The sequence below is a fragment of the Myripristis murdjan genome, chromosome 3 (genome assembly GCF_902150065.1).
Source record: "Myripristis murdjan chromosome 3, fMyrMur1.1, whole genome shotgun sequence".
Lineage (NCBI taxonomy): Eukaryota > Metazoa > Chordata > Actinopteri > Holocentriformes > Holocentridae > Myripristis > Myripristis murdjan.
This window is the reverse complement of record NC_043982.1, coordinates 30,974,752-30,995,650: the sequence shown is the minus strand read 5'-3', so window position 1 is coordinate 30,995,650 and position 20,899 is coordinate 30,974,752. Positions and strand designations below refer to the sequence as shown.

General features: G+C 40.5%; 2 protein-coding genes across 2 annotated transcripts in view; one reads left to right on the top strand and one right to left on the bottom strand.

Moving 5' to 3' along the window:
• iqgap1 (IQ motif containing GTPase activating protein 1) overlaps positions 1-362 on the bottom strand; it is a 43,461-nt gene extending 43,099 nt beyond the window's left edge. The window contains exon 1 of the mRNA XM_030077183.1: positions 176-362. Coding sequence (XP_029933043.1) covers positions 176-221 — 46 coding nt within the window. The 5' untranslated portion in view covers positions 222-362. The remainder of the gene's footprint in view (positions 1-175) is intronic.
• cartl (cocaine- and amphetamine-regulated transcript-like) lies at positions 3-6,651 on the top strand. Its single transcript, XM_030077324.1, has 4 exons — positions 3-154; positions 4,995-5,272; positions 5,615-5,689; positions 6,329-6,651. Exons 2-4 carry the CDS (start codon positions 5,135-5,137, stop codon positions 6,434-6,436), a joined length of 321 nt encoding a protein of 106 aa, XP_029933184.1. The 5' UTR covers positions 3-154; positions 4,995-5,134; the 3' UTR covers positions 6,437-6,651.
• Positions 6,652-20,899: the final 14,248 nt, after the last annotated feature.

The window sequence follows — 20,899 nt, the reverse complement described above, 5'->3', positions numbered from 1 at the left end:
AGAAAAGCAGTCTCACTGCAAGCCGTTTGTAGGAATAAAAGTCAGCGCTTTTTTCTAAGTTCGGGGTTGTGTGCATGAGCAGCGAGTGACCACCGACCCTCAGCTGCTTATTCCTCTCTAGTCTGAAGGAAACTCGGCAACCTGGCATCTCAAGGTGAGGACAATTTCAACTTACAGCCATATCTCGGCCGGAGCCCGTCTGTCTCGTCTGAAGTTGACATCCTCTCTTAAGAAACTTGACTCTCCCCACTCCACGGTTTGCTTTAGTGAAAAGTTACGCGGCGTCTGTACAGATTCTTCTCCCTGTATCTCCTGGGCAAAAGCGCTGAAAATGGGAAGGACCTTTCGGCCCTCTTGTTCCTTCTCTGCACAGTTTGAGTTGGGACTCTTTTTTTCCCTTCTCCTTCTTCAAACCTCACTGATGTCACTGGGTGTGTTCTTCCTAATCCTAAAGTATGCGTTTCAGGAAACAGAGCTCAGCAGCCTCCCGGGCAAAATGTAGGCACAGCGCCCCCTGCTGTCCTCTGAAGGCAGGACACTCCTCTGGTGCCAGGAAGAGCAGTGGTCCCCAAACGGGAGCTCTGGGGCCTGCTTGAGCCCTTGATAGGCTCCGAAGGAAGTTCACCAGACACATAAAGACTGGGTTAAAGATTCATCTGTATTCAGGTTACATCATTTTTTCCTTGATAGTTTTGCAAGTAAATGTAATTTAGTTAAAAGGGAATTAACTGAATGTGTTTGAAAACTAATTAGGCCTACATGCTCACATGCTGGTGAAAGGTCTGACATCTGGTGGTGTTATGTGATGTGATGGTGTTACATGTATGTACTATTTTGTGGGCAAATCAAACCCAGATGGCAAACAGCGGACACACATGGTTGTCATGGAAAGGATAATGTGGGTTTGGCTGCTTTTTGTTGCAACTGCTGCAGTGCTACCATTTTTTTTTTTTTTTTTTTTTTGTGAGTATTAGGAAAGAAAGTATACCTGATGTGTCAGATGTGAGAAAGAAAATATTAAATATATTAGGTAGGCAGATAGATAGATAGATAGATAGATAGATAGATAGATAGATAGATAGATAGATAGATAGATAGATTTTTTCACCCCACCCATCCAACCACAATGTTGAGAAAGTTAAAGGTTATCATAAAGCAAACTAACCCTCCAACTCCATCGTCCTTTGCATGGCATGGTTCTTGGTGAAATTTCAAGTGGAAAATTATTTTTTCCAGTGTACCTGTTACCATATGAATTCAAGTTGAGTACTCCCAGGCAGAACAGGCACAGACCCTGGACCCTGATTGGCTGCAGCACCAGTCCCTCTGATTCAATTCAATTCCAGTTCAAACTCTGTAATTTGGCCTGAATGGATGGGTTTTACCTAGGGGACCAATCAGTTCCAAGTCCAGTTATAATGACTTTACTTTATAAGCAGAGAAACAGTTTGAATTCCTTTAAGGTCCCCCTAATGCCACTATGGAGAATATACATGAAAGACAATTATCAAAGCATCAAACCCACCCTGCTTCACATTCATTCAGATACACACACTCAGACTGGTCAGTGCCCAGTACAACCACAATCATCTAGGGCAGAGGCCATGGGCGTTTCTTGGACCTCAGGACATTGGGAGCTGAGCCCACTGCCTTGTAGGGTGGTCCGGGGGTATTCTCCCCCGGAAAAAAAATGATAAACAAGCTCTATTTTTATGCTTTCTCATGCATTTTGGCACCTTTTTTTTTACTTGCAAAAAACTGCAACATGTACTTTAAAAACACCCATTTATTTTCAGAATTAACAATGAACAATATACAAATGTCTCTCCAAACTTCTGCTCTCTCTCAATCTCACTCTCCATCTCCTCCTCTCCATCTTCTGTGCTCTCTCTCTCTCTCTCTCTCTCTCTCTCTCTCTCTCTCTCAATTCAATTCAATAAGCTTTATTGGCATGACTGTAGTACATAGGCCTACAATATTGCCAAAGCATTTTTGGACAGACGTGTAACAAACAGTAGTGATATACATAAAATAATACAGATAATAATAAGTAATTAAGTATATATCCTATGTATGTGTGTGCGTGCGTGGGTGTATGCGTGTGTGTGTGTGTGTGTGTGTGTGTGTGTGTGTGTGCGTGCGTGCGTGCGTGCGTGCGTGCGTGCGTGCGTGTGCGCGTGCAATGCGTGTGTGTGTGCGTCTAGGTCACTCACTGGTCACTCTCTCTCTCTCCACCTTCTGCTCTCTCTCAATCTTACGCGCTAGCTGCAATGATCTGCTTAAATGCAATAATTGAGCATTAGAAAATGTGTGCTTCCCATGTGATTGGCTGAGCCGCGTTCCATGCCATTGTAAAATCAGGGTAACCCACTGGCAGACCGCGGCACAAAATATCTCCGCGCCACTGTAAACGGACATGGCGTTGCCTAGCAACCAACTACTCTGCGCTCAACTTCCTCCTTAGGTTACATTTGTTTCAAGACTTTGTAAACAAAATGTCAGACGTTGTGGTGAATTTTGATTTGCTGGGTGGCGTGAGCCTGGATCAGTGGTTGGTGTCTGTTAAAGGATGCTGAATTCACCACCAGCAACAATGTTTTCGCCGGTTTGATAAAGAAACTCCACCGAGAAGGACGTGACAAATCTTCCCACCACCAAGCCATAACCGAGGCAGAGTGCCAGAAGATGAAGCCCTTTCAGGCACGAAGTTCAGACACACCTTGGGGGCTTGTCTGTAAAGTCTGTTTTGACGTGCAGCTTCATATGGGACGCAGGGCGAACGAGGGCAACCGCAAATTAAAGCCCGACTCCTTCAGCATTCGCCACTACGAAAATGGCCTAAAATAGGCCTATGTCACCCTGTCTTTCAACGAATGCACAAAAAATCACAAAGATGCTGCCGAAAAAAACATAGAAAGCCTGCGGGGATTCATATATGAGCAGCCGGGTAACTGTGTCCGGTGGCCTCCCTGGAGAAATAGCCTACCTCTCCCTGCTGCCTCCTGATCCACCTGCCTTTTATCTCCACCCAAAGCGGACACAGTGTGACAGTGCCGATGTATGGTAAATTAACAGTATACTTTTATTATTACTGTTATTGTTACAACCGACGTTAGGCATACGTTTGCGCAAAAACGCACCTGCCGCGAAACGCACGCCACCGTCCCTGCAAAGAGGAGTCCAAACATAATTGAACACTATTTTAACAATTGCACTATTAATGGAAATATCCAATCCAATTTTATTGTTGCATTATTACCAATACATTATTGATTTTTTTCTTGTGTGTTTATTTTATGGGCTATATGTAGGGTAACCGTTTTATAAAAGCAATAAGCCCCTTGAAGCCGTGAGTTACAGTGATTTTACAACGGCGGAGGGGCACTAAGGCACTCCGCTGCGCGTCGTGCCGTTGTAAAATCACTGTAACCCACGGCTTCTCCGGGCTTATTGCTTAATTGTGTGACAGTGAGTCTGAGATTCATATCACAGATCCTGTCAGCCAATAAAACACGGTGTTGCCACACAACTCTCATATTGGTCTGAGGGTCTCGCCGCTGTTGCGTTAACTGAAAACGGGAAAATAAAAAAACTGTCTTCTTTAGTGTAATGCGCTTGAATAGCGCACGGTGATATTATATTCCTACTCCGTAGTAAACCGCAGAGAGGACGAAAAATTATCCGGGGCTAAAGAAAAAACATTTGGGGCTAGAGCCGCGGATGCCCAGGCCAGGCGACGCCACTGGCGGTAGCCACTGAGCAGCTCCACTGGACCAGCTGGGTATTCAGTGCCTTGTTCAGGGGCTCCTCAGCTGCAGTAGTTGGTGTAGGAGTGTGAAGTTGCTGGCATCTTTTGTTGCTTGTCCATCACCTGCCCGAGCAGCAGATTCAGCCTGACTTCTGTTTTTAGTTAACCCCAACATGGCTGCCCGTAAATAGGCCAACCTGCCATTTTTTCCATTCATTTCTAGTCTCAGCGAATATTGTGAATTATCATAGGTAACAGGAAATCTGCAGGTGGAAACGTAAAGGTGTCCTCTTTCATTAAACATATCATCCCATCCCACACGCACGCACGCACACACAGCGCTTACTAGTGCATCGTTTAGTTGCAAGCTATAATGTAAATCGATATGTAAATTGCCCCCCGCCCGCTGATAAGGAGGTTCAATAGAAAGCTGGTAAGACATGATTAAGTATCATAATCAGTGGCTGCGTTATGTTTTGTGGTTATAACTTTAGTTCTGCCTGACAACCTCTAAGATCGACCGGGTATGGAAAAATCGCTACAATGTCCTCATCTTGCCATAATATTCTACTATAATTTTCTTATATGCTGAGTTTATAGTGACATTAATCCCTCTTGACGGTAATTTTGTAGTATCAAAGTGGTGTCACGACAATATTCAATATGTAACCATCTTACAGTTTTGTTGTATAATTTAGAAATAATCAGTCTGAAATGTTTCATACTGTATCTGTTTTTCTTGTCAGAAGGCTCATTTATTGTAAACACAAATTCTTGTTATAAGCACATGGGGTGGGGGGGGGGGGGGGGGGGGGGGGGGGGTGGCTGGTGGATGGAGGGTGAGGCAGAGTCTTCAACTTCCAGTGAGTGATGAAAGGGGGTAAATTACCACCTTATCAAATTTCTCTCTTTCTCAGAGAAAACGTTTTTTAGGCCTAATTTACAAGAGAGATTACTTACTACACAACAAAATTGTTGGTATTAATTTAAGAGTCTACATTCGTCTCTATGCTTCTATCACCCACGCCCGTCAGAGTTAATTTAACACTTTTAGCACAGAGTAATCTGTGCACGAAGGTTACAGGCTGATTGAGACATCGAACCGAGTATACAAAAGTGGGAAAACTATTCTGTAAGTAAAAAGGTGGGTAAATTAAGTGTTGGTAGATTTCCAGCCAAGCTCTTTGAAGACAGACTCCTAATTATGCTGCATGGCCTTACGGGCGGGGCTATGACTCCATATAAGAGAGAAGAAGGTCCGGTGTGTGGAGGGAAAGTCTTCTCTGGACCTGCGACCCTCCAGTCCACCCCGCCAGGACCTCAGCCGTTCTCCTGCTCTTTCCTCCTGCCGGAACCTCCGCCCTCCTCCACACCGGGACCAGCACCATGGACAGCTCCGGCATACTCCGCGGACTGCTGTGCGCCGGCCTGCTGATCGCCCTGTGTCGCGGCCAGGCGTCCCAGGAAGTCTCCGCCGAGGACTTTGGGGTTGAGAAGCCTGATGCGGCCGCAGACAAAGACCTGGTCAGTATCACCAAAGCCTCTTTCCATTTATATCAATGGAAAGGGAAAGGTCAGTCGTGGTAGGTCAGCTCTCACTGAAAGTGAATCAATGTGAAGACGGGCTCCTTAAGACTTAAAAACAACGTGATACCCATCTGAAAGTCTAATTGATTTTGTTTATGCTGCACATGAATGCAGAAATCAATGCTTTTCCCCAAGCCGTGCCTCCTTTTTAACCACCACAACTGGGTAGCATGCAACAAAAGTTAAATCTCTTTCTGCGTGAATGGATGTAAACATGTTTTACCTGTTTTAATTTTTATTATTTAACTTTGTGTCCCAACTTGTCTGTTTACCATGTAGTTAGAGGCGCTGGAGGCTGTCCTGGGGAGGATGCACAGCCGGGTTTCCTCCACCGAGAAGAGAGGCATCCCGATGGTAACTTACAGCTCGCCTTCTCTCTGCATTACAGAGTCAAACTCCTAATGGAAAACACTGGATTTCTCCATATAGGAACCGCTTCACCCACAATTAATCTCTACATGTTTTTTTTACACATTACTGCGTGTAACATAAAGCAATATCAGGAGCATAATTTAGTGTTTTGCTTGACCTCGCTAAGTCCATGCTTCTCCACCGCTGTTTAATTAAACCAGTTAGCAAGCGATATGCCGCAGTAATTAAAAGATAACAGGGAATAGTAGCCTAACAGCACACTGAGTGTAATTACAGACGAATGAAGATTGGGGCCTCCAACTTAAATTAACTGGAGGAAGGAAACTAAAAAAAAAAAATGGGAGGGGGGATTTACCCCAATCGTCATGTCTCATTACCAAAAACAATTAAAGAAAGAAAGAAAGAGAACTATTCCATCACGTGGAAGCCCAACTGAGCCAATTCAGTTTAGAGGATTTAATACTTTCATTAAGACTGGTGATTTTTAGGCTTAAGTATCAAGATGGCATTTTATCCCACAGGGTTAAAGGTTAACTGCTGATCACTGGTCTCTCTCTCTCTCTCTCTCTCTCTCTCTCTCTCTCTCTCTCTCTCTCTCTCTCTCTCTCTCTCTCTCTGCAGTGCGGGATGGGTGATAAGTGTGCGATGAAGTTCGGGCCCCGCATCGGGAGGCTGTGTGACTGCGGCAGGGGGGGCAGCTGTAACTCCTACCTTCTCAAGTGCATCTGAGGCACCGAGGCTCTGCACAGAAACAGAAACAGCAGCAGGGCCGGTCCAGAGCAGCCAACACCACTCACCTCCCCTACAAGTTATGCAGCATCCTCAAACCAGACCGACAGTCTTCTTTTTTTCATCTCCTCCATTATCATTACTGTTATTGTGCTGTTGTGTTTTAACAGTTGTTTCCTGAGGAAGAGCATGAATTTTTGTAGCAGCACTGATTATGTAGCATGTCTATAATTAATGTCTGATGTCCAATAAATATCTCGATTCTTCACCTTCTTGGTTGATGATTTTATACTCATATGGTCCTTGCTCCCATGCTTCATTTCAAGGACAGTCTTGAAGTAAATAGCCTAGTAGCTGTCATCGGTGTTAATTTTGCTGAATTTGTGACGCTCACCAACAAGTTTAAAATGGAATAACACCTTGATATTCAATCTTATAAATAAAAGTTTATCATAAATTACAGTTATTATCTCGTTTCTTGGATATCTTGGGTTTAAGCTACTCTTGTCAATTAATGCCTTGACTTTATCAGGCCAAGCTATGAGAAAACAAAAAAATGTATTATTTTACATTATGTTGCTAAGTCACATGATGTGAATGTGGTTTTTGGACACATGTTGGTGATTGTCATATGAGCTATTTTTTTCCACATTGTTTTCCACATACAAATAGACAATTCATAAGCGAGTTTTAAATTTATTTATGCATTTATTTATTAATTTAGTTACTTAGTTTCAATAAGGATATGTGCAATGGCACACGTACATATGGAGGACAGGTTTTTGTTTTCAAAGTTTTGGTCTATGGTGATGTTGTCTACATGCCTTTTCCACACTGCATCTTTTAGATTCAGTGTAGCTGAACACAAGCTCTACAGTTTGTGACAAACCCTGGTTTCCCATATACACTTTGTGATTCAGTAGACTGGTCGTTACAGAGTGCATATAATAGAGAAAATTTCATTTGAATATTTTTAGGCAAGGCTGGTTCCCCTCATGTATCTCTTGAGGCAGACCTCCTTACCATGTTGCACTGAGCTCTAGGTGAAAAAAACTTCACCTGCTTTGCTCCGTGGACTTGGAATAATCTGCAGAGCACACTACATAATAATCTGGTCCCCTTGGAAGAATTCATATTAAAAGTCCACGTAACTGAGAAATGCAACTGCCTTATGTGAGCTGGATTTAGCCTTTGATGTTTGGATTCCATGTCTGTTCTGTTTAATTTTATTTAAACTGTAACTGGTGTTGGCCTGGCCTGGTCTCTCTCAGAAAAGATATTTCATTCTTGAGTGTCTTCCTGGTTAAATAAAGTTAAAATACATACATACATACATACATACATACATACATACATACATACATAAAAACTTGCCGTGTGAAGGTCATGTGAGTTTTCACGTGACTTTTTTTTTTTTTTTTTTTTGCAAGAGTTTGTTTGCATCATTCTGCTTGTGTAACACCTATCACAGTATGCTCAGCTGGTATGGAGAGCACTGTGCAAATGAAGCTTTTCACAGTGACAGAGCTCTGTCACTGGTCCAGCCACACATCTTTCTCACAGCGATAATTGCACCTATACCTGCAGAGGAAAGCAGCAATCTTGTTTCACATTAGTATTAGGACACAGTTAACTGCAATCAATAACACTATAAATTTCAAGCACTGTGATAACAGCACATTGCCAATATGTGTGGGTGCTGTTTTTGCACTTTTATGGCCTGTCTAATAAAGGCTTTTTATTATTCAAATCTATAAATCTAAGTGCATGTTAAAGGTTTTATTCAGTACATTATACACCACTGGTTGTCACTGATTGCCCTCACTTTTCTTTCAGTTCTTATTGTAAATTTAATTTGAAGAAAGGGAATAAAACAAGGTATGGCTTTTGAAGGAGCATTGCCAATACTGATCACTTTAAGACCTATAGGGTAAGAGACAGATAAGCAAAGGGAATTTATGGCATTTTCACTATATGCTTTTCAGCCCTGGTGCACATTAACTCTCATCAGGAACTTAAACTGATTAACATTTAGCATTTAAGACACTTACCTCCAATCCAATCTGTGCAGAAACTACATCTGTAGCTCCTTGAGATGGCAAAACTGACAAAAGTGATGTGAGAAGCAGCTATTAAAGCTTGAAAACACAATTTTAAATCCAGGGCTACATTTATTTCTCTGGTCTAATTTTCTTTCTTGTTAACTGTGTGATTACTTTGGGTTGAATGTCAGCCATGTTTGTGAGATAGAGCTCAATCAAGATCCGAATCTCATAATAACTCTTCACCTTCAGCAGCTTTGTCCAGATTCACTTGGAACTGTGGAAGAAAAAGAAATGAGTACTAATTTATATTCCGAGAATAGTGCAGTTTCTGGATGATGGATGGGAAATTTCAGTTACCAACTCCAGAAATTTTGCATAAATACTTAAGTGACATAATCCATAAATATTAATATTTCAGTGTTTAAAAAAAAACAATTTTAGTGCTGAAAAATGGAAATGTTGCTTTGATTGAATTGAGTAATTTTTCAAAGTTACTTAATTTCACATTACAATTAATTTTATTTTCTGCAGTGTTTTCCTTTGGTCACATGGTAATTGTGACAGGAGGTCAGAAATGGAGTTTCTTCCTTGAAAGTATTTGTACAAGGAAAAAATAACACCACAAATGAGCTTTTGAAAAGCAGATTTTTTTTAAAGCCTTCTCCCTGTGGAAGCATCAAGCCCCCTGGAAGTGCCCTTTTAAAGATGTTTTATGACATTTCTGCTTTATTAGATGGTTTTCAGTGAACAGAAACAAAAAAGATGGGTCAGTGGGGTGATGACAAGTTGCTGCATTTGCATGGTATACACCACAGCAAATGGAGCTACCAGGACAAATTGACCTTTTGGAAGAATGCCGTCCATGCACCCCGCTGCCGCACACATGTATTCACAGCTCAAAACAGTGTTCTTTTTTCTGTATTGCACGACAAACTGTGCCCATAAATGAAACCAAAATATCCAACTGTGACAAAAGCCACCGCTATTTAAATACACAACGTCAAACATTTGGAAAAACAGAGGAGACTCGGTCCTCTGATACACATGGCCTGGAGCCAGCAGATACATACTTGCTATTTGTCCCAAGAGACTTAATTCAGAGGTCCATAAAAGGCTGCAATAAGACAGAAGAGCTCATTTAAAGGGTGCTTTTGACTGCTTTGGGCTTTGTGGAGAAGATAGGAGGCAAACAGCAGTGTGATGATTCCCTCATTCAAAGCCTCAAGCAGTTCAGCATGCAATAAAAACAAGTCAATGGTGAATGAAAAGCGTATTCACTGCTGAATTCTGCTTGGCCCCAGGTATCTTTTTTTTTCTGCTGAGAGTGAAACCTTACCCACAGTTCAGTTGTGGCCTATACTGTGCCAGAGGACAGTGCTGTATCAGAGGATACACGTAAGCAGTCAAGAGGTTACCAAATTGTAATCTTTAGCATCACTCCTCATTAATTTAAGCACATTCTCTGCAGAGGAGTTTGCACATGACACTCCTCTTGCTCCATGTGGTTAAACTCATATTTATCCATACATACAGTATCTTTATATGTATATCATAGCAAATATGTTTGTACGTGCATGCATAAATATATTGCGGTAATGTATCTCTTTCAATCTACTTATATGTACTGTATAGCACGTATAGTATATCTATTATTATCCCATGTTTAAAGGTATATTATGCAGTTTCAGAGTGAAGGATACCCCACCTTATTATGATATGGTAAAGAATGACGAATGACCCTCAATTTCCAAAAGAATATAATTTAGAAATGTCTCAGGAGTTCAGAACAACTCTTTTGCCCCATCATAACCAAAAATGTAAAATAATTTGTGTACATTTGTCATGAAAACATTTGACTCTAGACAGGTATCTAACAGTGTTAGTTTAATTCCACGGGATATTAGTCTTAGCATGAACCTGAGGGATTTTATCCTTCCTCAGACTCATCATTACAGTTAGTAACCAAAGTGGTGTGCCCTCCCATTTGAAACTGCATAGTCTGCCTTTAAATAAGCAATTGAGACTTTTAGTAGTGTCTGTAAGTAACTATGCGTGTAGATCCATGTAAGTGATGCTCACTCTTTCCCATATCTCTTGATTTGCTATCTGGCTTGTCTGATTCTGCTGAACTAAACAGATAACTCCTTCCTCTCGGTGCTGTGGTTGTTTGTTTCCATTCCTTTGACTCCCTGTGCAGGGAGGATGTCAAACACTCCTGTTCACCAGAACTCTCTTTGCTTTATTTGCAGCATGTTGACAGCCCCATGTCATCCTGTGCTTGTGCTAGCAGCTGCCACACAGAGCACAGGGGGATGTGTTTTTGCTGCAGAGACATCAGACTGTTGTTTGCCATGTTACATCTATGTTACATCTATGTTATCTATGTTATGCAGCTGCTACCAGAATCGCCAGACTATGAATTTTAGATGTGATGATGTACTAGAAACAGCAGTGAGACATGATGTAGCCAACCCTTGGACCAATCTAACATCCTTCCAAGGTTTTTGTCAGAACAGACGAGGGAACAGCAAACGTCGCACCAGTTTCAGCAACTGTACCTCTTTATGTAGATGTGAATCCAGTGAAATGGATCCAGTTTCTCATTCAAACATTTACATTTTGAAAATTCAGCAGTCAGTGAGAAAAATAGTATGCTCACTTCTTCCTTATGCGATACTCAGTCATGTTTGTAACTTGCTCACATTTCACTAACAACTATGTTTCTGAGAGCTGTTGTAAACATAACACACATGAACAGGGAGGTAAAAAAAAAAAAAAAAAAAAAAAAAAAAAAAACAGAAGATCTATGCTATAAAGCGGAGCTTGTGGTGAACCTGAGAGTCAGAATATCAACTTATATTCAGCTCAAGAACATATACAGGCTAATGTGTTACTAAACGTCCATGTTGCTTTAAGTCATAATTGTGAAAGGGAAAAAAAAACCATCTAAACAGTACCAAAACGCTTCATCTTTCCATGTTTTGACAAAACCAGACTATTACATATGATTTAAAATTTTTGACCATTAATTGCAGTGCCCCCATTCGGCCAGTTGGTTTAGTTTCTGAAATGTTGCAATATTGCATGCTGGTCCAATTATCATCCACATCAGACCAGTGGTGTTTGAGCTGTCATGTTTGATGGACAGACAGACACAGCTTGATCTTTAGTGCAAGACATAGTGTCAATAATGGAAATTCAAAATGGATTGGACGGACACTCATGCTTGTTTAAACATTAGACCGTTCATATAGAGCTGAATACGGGAATACATTACTCAACTTGCTGACATCATTGTTGTTGCTTTTATAGGCTAATATTGATTATCTGAGATTTCTTTTTCATTCCAGACAGACAGCACAGGTTAGTGCTTCCCATGAGATTCAGAGATGTATGGACCAATTACCAGCACATAGGGGTTATATTAATTCGTTTACAGCCTCACTCATGTACCTACATACACAGAGACATAGAGCAAGAGAGAGAGGGGGGAGAGAGAGAGTCATTTAGGGATTGCCCAGAGGTCCTGTTTGGAGGATCAGCAGTTAACCTTTAACCTTGTGATGAAATGCTGCCCTAAAGAATCTGTATGACTGATGTCCCCAATCGCCTGCTGTTTTCCCTCAAGTTGCAATCGAAGTTGAATTCCCCCTCCTGTAGTGAATCAGATATTGGTGAATCCTAAAAGGACCTGCAAAATTATATTAACAGCATGCTCTTTCACCTGACGGCGAAGGCACAGCAAACCATGTAATGCCATGTTAATTCAGTGTCGGTGCAAAAAAAAGACTGTTTTACCTTCCCATTAGGCTCCATAACTGCATGGTTCTTCGATGGTTTGACTATTGCCATATTGACTTTGCAATGGCGACTTTTCAACTACTTAATTTTTCTTGCTTTCTGCACTGAAACCCACTGGACCTCAGTGACAACTCAGCCATTAAACCATCAAATTCAGATTTTCAGCATAATGTCACTTGTCACTGATACAGTGTCTTTCTGTAGTCACGCTGTAAAACTTGGATAAAGATGTTTTTCAGCTGTGAAATTCTTTGCTGCATGCTGTGTGATGCGCAGTGCATGGCAGATTTTAATTACACCGGGTTACAAAGTAGCTATACCATACTGTAAGTTGTGATAAGGTTGTCTCATGTGAATGTCGTAATGGGATTAGTGACACACTAGTGCACCAGTGCCACGTTACAGTTAATTAATTATGCAAATGAATAACTGGGGATGGACTTTACACAACTCATCAGAGAGAGAGAGAGAGAAAGAGAGAGAGAGAGAGAGAGAGAGAGATCCCTTCATAGAATTAAAACAGTGATAGTGTTTAGAGTGTGAGGAACTCCTAAGTATCTTCGCTGATGGAATGGATGATTTATTTGTAACATATAGACAACATGTTATTATCCTCTTGTTATGACTTTCACTGCTTTTGTCACACTGGATTAACAATCTATGAATGAATGAACTATAGTAGCAAACATGACGCAGGTTACTTCATACACACGGTGGAGTATTTTTTACTGCATACACTTTCATTCATATTTCAAATTGTACAGTGTGTCGGAGCTATTTGTTTACAAACTATAGGCCTACAAATGTGAGCAGATTTTTTTTTAGCTTCAAGTAAAGTGCATTTTAAAAAATGTCATCAGATACTTTCAGGCTTTGTATGAAGTAGATTTCATTAGATTTCAGTTTGCTGTTATATTTGGTAAGTTTTGGCTTTTCAATTAAAAAAAAAAATCAGGTGTGTGCCACTCCGAGTTGTCCACTGCTAATATGAGGGAGGTGAAGATGTGATTTTATTCAACTAGCTTCTCGGGGGTTATTTTGTGAACCCTGCAATCAAACCAGCATTAATTTGCCTTAATTAGCTGCTAACCCGCCTAGGAATGTCATTAGTGTGGATGTCAATGGACAATTTTCCAGCGTCCCATGATGCTGCTTCAGAGGCTTTTCTCTCCTGACATGTATAAATTCTGCTTGAAACACTGAGTTTGTAATTTGTTTGCATGAGAATAGTCACATTTAAATAATATGTACATATGTGTCATCAATTCTACATCAAAATGGCTTTCAAAAACCCATATCAGCTGAACAGGAACCGTTTATTTTAAAACACAAAGTGTAGACATGCTCCAGAGTCTCTGCAAAACAGATACTAATTTCACTCAGAGTCTGCGAGTTTAAAGATTATGAGAAGTATCCATCACACATAATCTCTGAACAAAAATGTAATTGGGTTCTGTATTTTTCCTGTGAGTGACTTCAGTATTGAAATAGCGTAGTGGCACTGGAGGTAATTCGTTAGTTTGAAATGTAATTCAAATATAACTCAGGGCATTTTAGGGGGATTTTCATTTTTAGATCATGCATGAGTTGGATGTGTCATTTATTCTATATCAGAGCACTACGCTAGCACTTGGTGTAAATGGTAACGTGCAATTACTCGGAGTTCTCAAGGTCGCTGTTCAGACTGCAAGTATTTTTAGTGGAAGGCCAATAACTTGAAGTGAAGAATAATGAAGCAGGCTGCCTGGCCCTGCCGCTCACTGGACATATTTCATCATGTGCTGAGAAACACTGAAGTGAGGTCTGATTTGTCCCTGCCTACAGCTGCAAAATCTGACCTTTGAAAAGCCAGTCTTAGTTTTTCTCAGCATGTTGCTTTCAGGTGTGTTACCATAGATAGTGCGGCTGCAGATGGAAAGCAATCTTTTTGATTTGATTTTGACATCTATTTTATTAGCATCCCTCCAATGCTCCAGTTCAGATAAAAATAACTTTATTTGTACATATATAATATAATAAATATAATACAGGTGTTGATTGACGTGAGGGCCTTATAGACTCAACTGATAAAGGTGTAATAAGTTCACAATATGATGGTTTAGTCTACATGGTTCTCATCATCAGGCCAACTCACTGATATGATTTCCATTTTTCCTACACTTATTCCATATTTTTGCAACTTGAGCCTAAATGGTTCTCCCTTCCATTGACCATCTGCAGTTTTTTTTTTTTTTTTTCATTGTGCAGCTTTTTTTGGAAATTTGGAAATAACAAAAAGTAGAAGCAACAAAGCAGAATGAGGTTCCTCTTCTCATCTTGAATGAGCTTTTATTGTGAAGGGTTCCACAATCTGTCACTGATCATTTATTTTGAAATGTAGTAAAGGACAATACTCAAGCAAAGGTGTACGTAAGTAAAAGTAAAATCACTGACTTTTTTTTTTAAATACTCAAAAATTTACAAGGAGACAACAAAGCTACTCAATTACAGTAGCTTGACTAAATGTGATTAGTTTCTTCCACCTCTGGAAATTAATAACAACACATCAGACAGGATGTAAACAGTGTCTACTGTCAGTCCTTGTATCGTGAAATGTCAATTAATTTGAAGCTGACAACATGTTGACATTTTAAAAACACTGCAAATGAGCTATTAAAAACATGTCTCCAAAAATTCCCCTGCTCTGACAGCCTGCCCACAGACTGACCTCAATAACCACTCCAGTGCCCTCCTTCAGATCTCTGTCTCTGCCCTGGGAAAGTCACACAGTGCAGCCCGTTTTCAGCCAGAGAACTGGAAGTTATGATGGTTCTTGAAAAGAAAAACCACATTGTGGTATTTGCAGCCTTATTTATTCATCTTTTTTTTTTTACTTCAAACTGACTGATGCGTAATTTGATCAGTCCTCTCTGTGTTTATCTTAATAGACTATCTGTAAAATAATCAAATGAATTGCATTCACATGGCTGCAAAATGAATATTGGCTCTACTGTAACATGATAATATCAGGGTGATCTTGTACACTAAATGAACTGTCCATCTACATCCATCTTTGTCCTTTCTATGTGTAAGTGTTTGTCTTGGTAGACCTTACTCTTTCCTAATCAATTATTCCAGCCAATAGTCAGCATTTCACTTCTGGAACTTTACAATTTCACATCATTGATTAAAATTAACTAGTTTTGTTGGACTGAAAATTGAATTGCATTGTGCTGGGTATTTGCTGCAGGCACAACTCATCTGTCATCACAGCCACTCTGTGATCTTTTACAAAAAAGGGTAATAGATTTTGTATTGGTGGAATTTGATGTTACAAATTGGAGGGTACAATACGCAGTTCATTTCAATCTGTTGAACGTTTCAAAAGGGAAAACAGTCTCCTGTATTGTTGCTCCAGGTGCAGACTGTCAGAGTGCTGGTTTATATGCAAGCACACTGCTGAGAGCAAATTTGTTTTCCCAATGGAACATTTGCTACCCACTGCCCACAGTCGCCCCCCACTGACTAATTTGTGTAAATCAGCCTCACAAAATTTAACTGCACTGATTGTGCAAATGTGATGTAGAAACTGGGCATCCAAAAATGTATCAACAGGATATGATGTTGCAATCTGTTGTGCTGCAATCCAAGTTGACTTTCCATATAGAGATTAGTTTAACAAATGCATGTCTTTTGCTGCTGCTGAATGCTACACCGCTCCTGTCAGTAGATGGCGCTGCCTGTTTACAAGTATCTACTGAGACATACAGGACGTTAGATCCTGTAGTGCAAAGTATTGTGGAGGACTGAGATTCTGCAGGTTTTCATTCTTTCCAGACACTACAGCGAGTGGTTTCACTGCTTAGTTTCCTCCTCTCTGGTTGAAGTTGTGAAGTCAGCTGCTGTTCTGGCTGGTTGGAATGAAAAACGTGCAGGCCCTTGCACCTCCATGGCACATAGTGTGAGACCCCAGCACTAAAATAAGATTTATCACATTTTTCTCATAAGTCAAAAGCCCAGTACAACTGTATTTTGCTGTGAATACATCCTTTATAATATTTATTTATACGTCCTATTTTCATTACTTTTTTTATTTTATTCTACTCTATTTTTTTTCTATCTATTACTTTGTGTGATGTATGTAGTCAAATTCCTTGTATGCATAAGCCCTATTGGCATTTAAAGTTGATTGTGCTTCTGATTATGAACTGGTTTTGTTTACAGAGCCATGCATTGCATTGAGATATTTTTGTCAGTCTGGAATATTCTGAGGTCTTTATACTGAGAGAAGGGCTGATAGTCAGGGTGTGGTGCAGCCCAGAATTTTGAGGGAGCACAAACTGACATACCATGATATACAATATAAAAAAGCCACAATGTAGGGACAGAGCATCATGTTTGGGCCTTATGTCTGTGGGCCAGTGCTCACAGAAGATCACATATAAAGATCAATGAGTATTTACATGAGTATATGCTATTGAGATGGCCATTAACTGCAAAAAGATTTTTTTTTTTTTATCTCAAGTCATTTAGACTCATTGCAAGTGTTAAAATCCTGTTATCCTCAAAACAAGTGAAAAAAAAAATCTGCCAGTCGGTGAGACAATCCCAACTGTTTCCACTAATCATCAACTTGTTTCCAGAATTTTCTTGAATCAAGTGTCACTTTCTTGATACCAGTGAACTGATCTGCCTTATTCAGTCTTATTTCAACATATTTATTTATACTTATTATACATATTTAAACAAGTGTAGCTGCATTGGAAACAAGTAAAATTATTGGATCCCACTGGCATTTTTTTCCACTTGTTTTAAGAAAAACAAACTTTTATCACTGGGTATGACACGAAATGATGGAGATGTTTTTTGCAGTGAGTAAATTACATGTTGCTGCCTCTCTTTGATACAGTCTGTCATAAGAATGTTGACAACACCTATTTTAAAAGACGCAATCTGCTGTAATTCCACAAATACATCACTGTGCAAATGAAGTACTTACTTATAATACTTACATTAAAAAACATTTTAGGTAGCAAATATTACTAAATCAAATGTATTTTGTGAAAGTTGATACTCTGTTCTGATAACCTGAATGACAAAACAAATGGTCCTTGACTTTATTTGGTGCTGTTAATGTGTGTTTTTGCTTCTTCAGCCATGTGTGTAATTCCTTGTTTTTCATATGGAGTTCTCATGGAGGTGTGTGGTGGTCTGGCAGTAGCAGGGTCTGCCATAAATGATGTCTCATCAGCGAGCAACAGGAGATTAAAGGAGGTCACCATCGACCTTTGGGCCAAGAGTAATTTCCCTAGCCAAGGAATTTTTCAAACTTGATTGTAAGACAGAAAGGCATTACCTCAATATCTGGGTCCATCAGCAAAGAGGGAAAGCCGCAGTGACTAATGTGGGTCATTACGACAACTCTAATAACAACACTCGACTAGGATTAATTATTCAGTGACTCAAATTACTTTGTAGGCTTGTTGAACAGTTGCTTGTGCTTTTACCACGATGTTACATGCCAATGAACAACACAAGGGAGGGATACAAATATATCCCAGCTTTTTTTGTTGCTGAAAAAAAAAAGGCTGGACAGTGATGAAAGCCGCTTACAGTCCTATTAGGTGTTCAGTGGTTGGTACACTGCAGCATGTGACCAGATCACCAATTTGGATCGGGTTTAGTTGTTAACTCTTTGTTGTTAACCAGTTTCTTACTGCAGAGTATAATATATTTACCCAGTTCTGGGTAGATAAATATGTATCACCTACCAGGTATTTTATGTGTTGTTGTGTTCCCTTGCATTGAATGCGAGCTGCAGTTTCCCCTGTACCATGTGTACCAGTTTCTACTCATGACTTGTCAGCAATATTCCTGTGCATTTATTGTACTTGGCAAATGAAGTGAACCCATAAATACCAATTTCTCAAATGGTAGCCTCAATAGACCAGAAGGCAATGCAGACAAGATATGACTGCATTTTGGGTCAGGGGTGTGACTCACAGGGGATGCCACAAGACATTCTGGTATTTGAGAAATGTGGGAAATTATTTCATTAAGTAGAAGTAGATGAGGTAACAGGGAGGGAGACACGAGGGAGAATAGGGTTAGTGCATTTTAGCCCATGGGTGGTGCTAGAGGAAAAAATCATAAGGTCGCCAAAACTGACAGGGTTCCTTCCCTGGGGAGCATGGATGTGCTCTCCAAATATCATGACAGTCAGCCCAGTAGATTGTGAGATATAAAATTTGGCATTTTGGCCTGAGGGTGGCGCTAGAGGAAAGGCAATGGTCATCAAATTGATAATGTTCATTCCCTGAGAAGCATGAATACACTCAGAAATGTTTGCAAATGTTTGACCTGAGGGTCACAACAATTTGCTTTCACATCTGTACTGAAGAAACAATACCTTATTTGTTCACTCTTTCCACCCTATGTAGTGCTCTTCACAGTTGATCAGAATGTATCTGTTCATTCAGATTCAAAGCCTATGTGTATCTTTCTTTTTCCTTTGATGTTCAGAAATGCAATTATTTGATTTTGTGAAATAACTATTTTCCCGACTTTACTTCCATGCATTCTGACTCAATGCCCATGATGATAGTCAACCTTTAATTCTGAACCTCCCAGTTTACAGCATTTCTCCACCCTGACATAATGGTGTGGTCCGCTGAAGAGAAGGCTGTGCTCCTCGTCAAGCTTACTGTCCTGTTGACGAAGGGGGCAGAGGAAGGAAGCAGGCTGGAGGACCATCATCTACCTGGTGCAGGCTGGCTGCCAGAGTTTTGTCGGCATATCAACCATGCGCCTCCTGAAGGACATGGGAATAGCAGGAATGAAGCAGTGTGAAGCTCTGGAAGAACTCTCTGAAGAGGAAGAGAGGGGCAGTTTTTTGGCTCTGGCTAAGGAGAAAGGAGAAAAGTTGGGGAATTTTCATTTGACTCAAAGGCCATATATAGGGAGTGGCGATGTCCCTGCCACTGCCCCGCCACAAGGAGACATTGTGGGACTAAAGGAGCAAATGATGGTGAATGGTGGTTCTCAGCTGATGACCCTGCAGCCAACCCATGAGCACTGGAGGAGGCGCAGCAGGCAGTAATGCCTAACAGGTTGAAACATCCACCTGTACTATCACCCAGTTGAATGCACTCCTCCAGTGTCATATCAATCCACTGATTGCGCTCTAAGATATCGTGTGTGCAAAGTTGAAACTCTGGCCTGAGGGTGTGTCATGGTTCTGTTTGGACACTGTCTATTTTCTGTTTCTTCCTGTTTCCATGTGTTTTTGGTATATTGGTTTCCTGTGCCCTCTCTGTCAGTCTTGTTTGCCCTCCCCAGTAGGTTTCCCTCCACAGCTGCCCTGAGTTCAGACTCATTAGCTCTGCTTGTTCCATTACCTCCCCAGTGTGTGCCTTGTGTTCCTGTCCCTTCCCTAGGTCAGTCTTGTTTCCTTTTTAGTCTCTAGTGTATTTAAGTGTTGCTTTCAATTCAGTTCTTTTGTCAGATCATTTTGTCAGTTTGACAGTCTGTATTTCCCCACAGCTGTTTTTCCAATTGCCTGAGTTCCTGTCTTCTTCTTCTTCTTTTTTTTTTTATTAGGTATTCTTCATTTTAAGCCAGCCTGCCTGTATCTCTGCACTTGCTCAGCAACATATTGAGGAATGTTGCTGGAGGAAAGGGCCTGAATTAGCCAAAACTGACAGGGTTCATCTTTTAAGGTGTATGAATATGCTTCCTAATTTCATTGCAAATCCACCCAATAGATTTAAAGAAATGTTGCCTTGGAGTTAAACATTGAACAGGCTGACTGACAGAATGGATGGATTGAAGTGGCCATCCTTAGGCCTGCCAGTATGGCAACAAAACAAACATTATTACAACACTTGATCACAAAATAATGCCTGGAGTGCACTGAATATCACAGACCGATGATGCCTACTTGGCTCAGAGGCACTTTTGTCAGGATCATTAAATACAGACAAATTTAGGAGAGGAAAGCAGGGCTAAAAAGTGGGACTGCTCCTAAATTCTGACAAATAATGGGCAGCTTTTTAACACAGTTTTTTTATATACAAGAATTCAAAAATGAGTGTAAGCACTTTTTGCCTGTGTCCTCAACTGTGATTACAATTTGAATAGCAGCATTTAGCTTGTATTTAATAGCTGTTTGTCACCTCAATTCCAGTATCATTTTGGATTCTAGGGTGAGGACAGTCCATCCTTTGTCTCACTGGTTAACAATTCAGGGAAAAAGCTGACTCCAAGAGTCTATAAAATGTACACTGGACACATCAGTAATAACACCTTCTCCGGGGGACAAGAGCATTCTGCTGCTTAACACCCTGAATGTATGAAACTGCAAGTTTTAGGGAATCTTAAAGCTTGCCGGTATTCATCTACTCTAATTACTGTCATGATAATTCTAAAAAAAAATGTAGCTTATGTAAATATCAGGAGCTATGGTAAGTTTGAACAAACCCCCACGCTCAGACACAGTATTAGCTGTGTTCCCATCATACCATGTAAATAATGCTGTGAATACTGTGTTTCGCTGTAATTACTGCTTTTCTTTTCTGATGACCTATGATTATGGATAACTTCCTGAGAACCCTATGTACCTCGACTGTAGTTCTTTTTT

Bases quoted from the DNA above. Each gene is read 5' to 3' on its own strand.
- cartl (XM_030077324.1), top strand. From the start codon at position 5,135: ATGGACAGCTCCGGCATACTCCGCGGACTGCTGTGCGCCGGCCTGCTG. The intron at 5,273-5,614 runs GTCAGTATCACC...TTTACCATGTAG, and splicing joins CGGCCGCAGACAAAGACCTG to TTAGAGGCGCTGGAGGCTGT. The intron at 5,690-6,328 runs GTAACTTACAGC...CTCTCTCTGCAG, and splicing joins AGAAGAGAGGCATCCCGATG to TGCGGGATGGGTGATAAGTG.